The following is a 4227-nucleotide window of genomic DNA, read 5'->3' as shown; positions in this document are numbered from 1 at the left end:
TGATTATAATAATAATAATATAATGGTGATGATGATGATGTTTAAACCAGATGATAAAAGAAGGGACGCTACTACTACTACTACTACTACTACTACTATTTATAATGATAATGATGATGTTGACACCAGGTGATAAAGGAAGAAGGGACACAGGCCAACAGCGGAGAGGTGGGCACATACCTCCTGCAGGAGCTGCTCAAACTGCGCGAAGACTTTGACGTGGTGGGCGACGTCAGGGGGAAAGGGCTCATGATCGGCATGGAGCTTGTCACCGACAAGGTCAGTAAGTCATGCTTGAAGAGGAGGAAGAGGGAGAAAGAGGGGAGGGAGGGGGAGGGAGGGGGAGGGAGTCCGGGAGGAGCGGGGGATGGGAGAGGGGTGGGGTGGGGGGGACGGGAGGAGGGGTTTGGGGTTTGGTTTGAGGGGTCGGTGGTGATCAGAGAGACTCTCTCAAATCATGAGGGGCAGACGGCTCATGATCGGCCTTGAACTCGTCACCGACAAGGTCAGTACATACTTGAAGAGAAGTGGGATGAGGGGGTCGGAGGTCGGGGGTCGGGGGGCGGAGGGAATCGGAAGGGTGGGGGCGGAGATGGGGGGGTGAGGGGGGTGGGTGGGAGAAGGGTTATAAGAGAGGAGGGGGACTGGAGGGCGGCTGGGGCGGGGGAGGTGGGGAGGGGGGAGGGGGGGGGGGTCTTGGGTGGGATGCCGGTGGTTGTGGTCAGAGACTGCTCCAGTCATGGGGCAAGCTGGCTAACCTATGGTGGAGTTGGGGGTCTGTGCACAGATCAGGATTTTTCTTTTTGTTTGTTTGTTTTGTTTTGTTTTGTTTTGTTTTTTTGAAACGCTCTGACTGCTGCTGACAAATATGTTCATCGGTGAAGGCTGCCATCTCTCTGTCAGCCTGTTGTTACCCCTCTTTGTATCCCTGTTTGGTGTGATATACTGTACCATATCCCCAGGAAACGAAGAAACCACTGCCGGCAGAGGACATGGTGGCCATCTGGGAAGACACTAAAGACATGGGCGTGCTGCTGGGAAAAGGGGGGCTCAATGGAAATGTGAGTTATAACTTTTTCCCGTTTGAAGTGCGCATTGCTTTTTTTTTTTTTTTTTAATTTGTGTGTGTGTGTGTGTGTGTGTGTGTGTGTGTGTGTGTGTGTGTGTGTGTGTGTGTGTGTTTGTGTTTGATGATCTATTTGCTATCATTAATATTATTTGTGATTTTTTTTTTCTTTTTCTTTTTTCATGCAATCATTTATTTTATTCATATTTTGTCATATAATGATTTATTCGTTTGGTTGGTTGTTTTACTTTCTTATTCATTCTTTTACTGTTTTTGTTGTTGTTGTTCTTCTTCTTTTTTATGGTTATTTATATTTGATTGATTTAGTTTTGTTGCATTATTATTTGTTTTTTTTTCCACTTCTGCACATTGACTTGATTGATTCATATGGTCATTGGTTGACTTAATAACACTTTCCAGTTATACTTTTTGAAAGAGCTATTTATGCTTGAACTAATTATTCACGATTGTTTATTATTTCTTGCATCTGCGATCTTACACTCATTCTAGAATGTATGCACGCTGTTCACACACACACACACACACACACACACACACACACACACACACACACACGTGTGTGTGTGTGTGTGTGTGTGTGTGTGTGTGTGTGTGTACAAGTGTTCAGGAAAAAAAAAAATATATATATATAGTGTGTCATTTTATTCTGTACAGATGTTCAGAAAAAAAAATTGTCAGTATCATTTCATTGTGTTCAAGGCAAAGAAGAGAAAAAAAAAAAGTATAATGTATCTCTCTATACTGTGCAGGTGTTCAGAATCCAACCACCAATGATCATCACGCGAGATGACGTGGATTATGCTGTCGCTGTCATCCGTACTGCAATCGACAACCATCTCCACAAAAACTGAAGATTAAAAAAAAACTACAACAAATGTTCATCCTCTGTCCTTCCTTTTTACTTAACAAAGCCTGAAAAAAAAGAAAAAAAAGAATTCTGCCTTCATCAGCCAGTCCTAGGTCATTCTTCCTCAACAAGGACTGGAAAAGTACCAACAGTTATCATCTTCTTCCTCGTTGGAAAATAAAACGTAAAAATAGCAGTGGCCTTCTCCTTTCTCAGCATGAACAAAGACTGACAATACCCCAAGTGCGTCGTTCTTTCTATCTAACCCCACCCTCACCCTTCTCACACCACCCCCACCTTCCTTCCCTCCCGCCCTTCCTAGGTTCATCTTCCTAAATTATTATTATTAAGCTCTCTCCACCTCCTCCTCCATAAAGAAAAAAAAGGGAGAGAATTATTCCAGAGCGTCAATTGCTTGTCTCCCTTTCCCCCCACGCTCCCCCACTCCCCTCCCCGCCTCCCTCATCTCCAAACCCCACATGCACCCATCAGATATGGAAATGTCGATGTCTTTTTGCCCTCCCGTTCTTTGCGTACTATCATTAACATCTCCCCAGAAGTTAGTAATTTATTATGGATTTAAGTTCTTTCACCTTTTCGGTCACCATGCATTTGTTATGCTAGCAATTCACCCCATTGCCTGTTTTGTTGTTTTTTTTGTTTTTGTTTTTTTTTGTTTGTTTTTTTTTGTTCAGTTTGCGAATACAGTTACTGACAAGACAATGTTGATTAAATTTTCATGATGATTGTCATCACCACCGTGTCTATGCTGCTGTATTAAGATTGTTATTTTCATGAAAATTTGGTTGTGAGATAGATTGATTAATCGGTGATTGTAGGCGTGACTACAAAAATGGATTTGGCAAAGCTGTCATGGTGTATTTGAAAAAAAAAAGGTACAGTGTGGCATTTTACAACAGTTTGTTTCCCACAGAGAGAGAGAGAGAGAGAGAGAGAGAGAGAGAGCTTATTCTTTTTCTTTTTTTATCTTAAGCCCTGGCCTCTTTGAAGTGGTTAAGACAGTAGAATGTGCACACACACACACGCACATATGCACACACACACACACACACACACACGCACACATATGCACACACACACACACGTGTGTTTGTGTGTATGTGTACATATGTGTGTATGTGTGTGTGTGCGCGTGTGCTTCACCTTCTTGAGTGCTTCATATATATATAGATGGAGAGTGAACTCTTTGACATTCTTTTTTCATTTGTTGATGACATAAACATGTGATGTGAGAGAGAGAGAGAGAGAGAGAGAGAGAGAGAGAGAGAGACTTGCATCCTTGTTTTCATAGTCAAAGGGAAATAATTATTGTTAAATCTCCAGTTCTTTGTGGCAGTGGGAACAGTGATTTGCCAGTCATGCCAGCTTCACTCGACTCAAGACGAATACGCTTACTGGTGAAATCGAAATGAATCAGAAACCATAATAATTTGGACAGTCTTACAAATGAACGTAGCAAGACAGCCGATTTGTCAAAATTGTTGAATTTACATTCTTTGTAAATTGTGTGAAAATAACCATTACTGTAGCCTCTTTCAGCAACACTGAATTTCAGGGAATGAAGAATAGGTATTATGTACATGTACGAAGTGAATATATGAATGAAAGTTTCAGTCTGTGGTAATTTTTTTTTTCCCAACCCATTCAAACTGATTGTCTTCAATAAAGAATGAATGAATAAATGAATAGATAAATAAACAAACAAACAAATAAGTAAATAAATGAATAAATAAAGGGCACTGGGAAATAAAAGGAGAAAACTGGAAATAATTAATTTCAACTCTTCATTATGTGCACATGCAATCTGTACAGATTTTTCTTGTAAAAGAGAATCATGTTTTTAGGTGAGTCTTGACTTGAATTTCAACTCATGGGGTTTTTTGGGGGGTGCTTTTTTTTTTCTTTTTTTTTTTTTAGTTTTTCCACCAATGATGAATCAAGTCAGAAATCGTGTGCTTTTAAAAAGAACTGTTTGAAATCTTGGGAAGGAGAAGTGCAGTGAATACAAAAAAAACAAAAACAAACCTATTGTAGCCAAGCGCTTCTGTACCGTACCCTTTCCCTTTCATGAATATAATAATACCACTCGGGTCCACGGCTACATATTAAATAATTTTTTTTTTTTTAATGAAAAAGAAGGCAGCTCCTGGAGAGGCCCGGGAAGGGCAGGAGGGAACAGAGAGCATCGTTAAAGAAACAGAAAACTAATTATGCCAAAATTTATGAACAACTAATTAATATCTAACAGAAAACTAATTATGCCAAAATTTAT

The 4227-nt window shown here is 40.5% G+C and overlaps 1 protein-coding gene across 1 annotated transcript in view; it reads left to right on the top strand.

Annotated features, from left to right (window-relative positions):
* LOC143300524 (alanine--glyoxylate aminotransferase 2, mitochondrial-like) overlaps positions 1–2378 on the top strand; it is a 37489-nt gene extending 35111 nt beyond the window's left edge. Inside the window, exons 13-15 of the mRNA XM_076614263.1 lie at positions 130–279; positions 963–1061; positions 1837–2378. Of these exons, the coding sequence (XP_076470378.1) occupies positions 130–279; positions 963–1061; positions 1837–1938 (351 nt within the window). The 3' untranslated portion in view covers positions 1939–2378. The remainder of the gene's footprint in view (positions 1–129; positions 280–962; positions 1062–1836) is intronic.
* The last annotated feature ends 1849 nt before the right edge of the window (positions 2379–4227 follow it).

Source organism: Babylonia areolata, chromosome 26, assembly GCF_041734735.1.
Source record: "Babylonia areolata isolate BAREFJ2019XMU chromosome 26, ASM4173473v1, whole genome shotgun sequence".
Classification (NCBI taxonomy): Eukaryota; Metazoa; Mollusca; class Gastropoda; order Neogastropoda; family Buccinidae; genus Babylonia; species Babylonia areolata.
The sequence above is the reverse complement of the archived record's forward strand: the minus strand, read 5'-3'. Positions and strand labels throughout refer to the sequence as shown.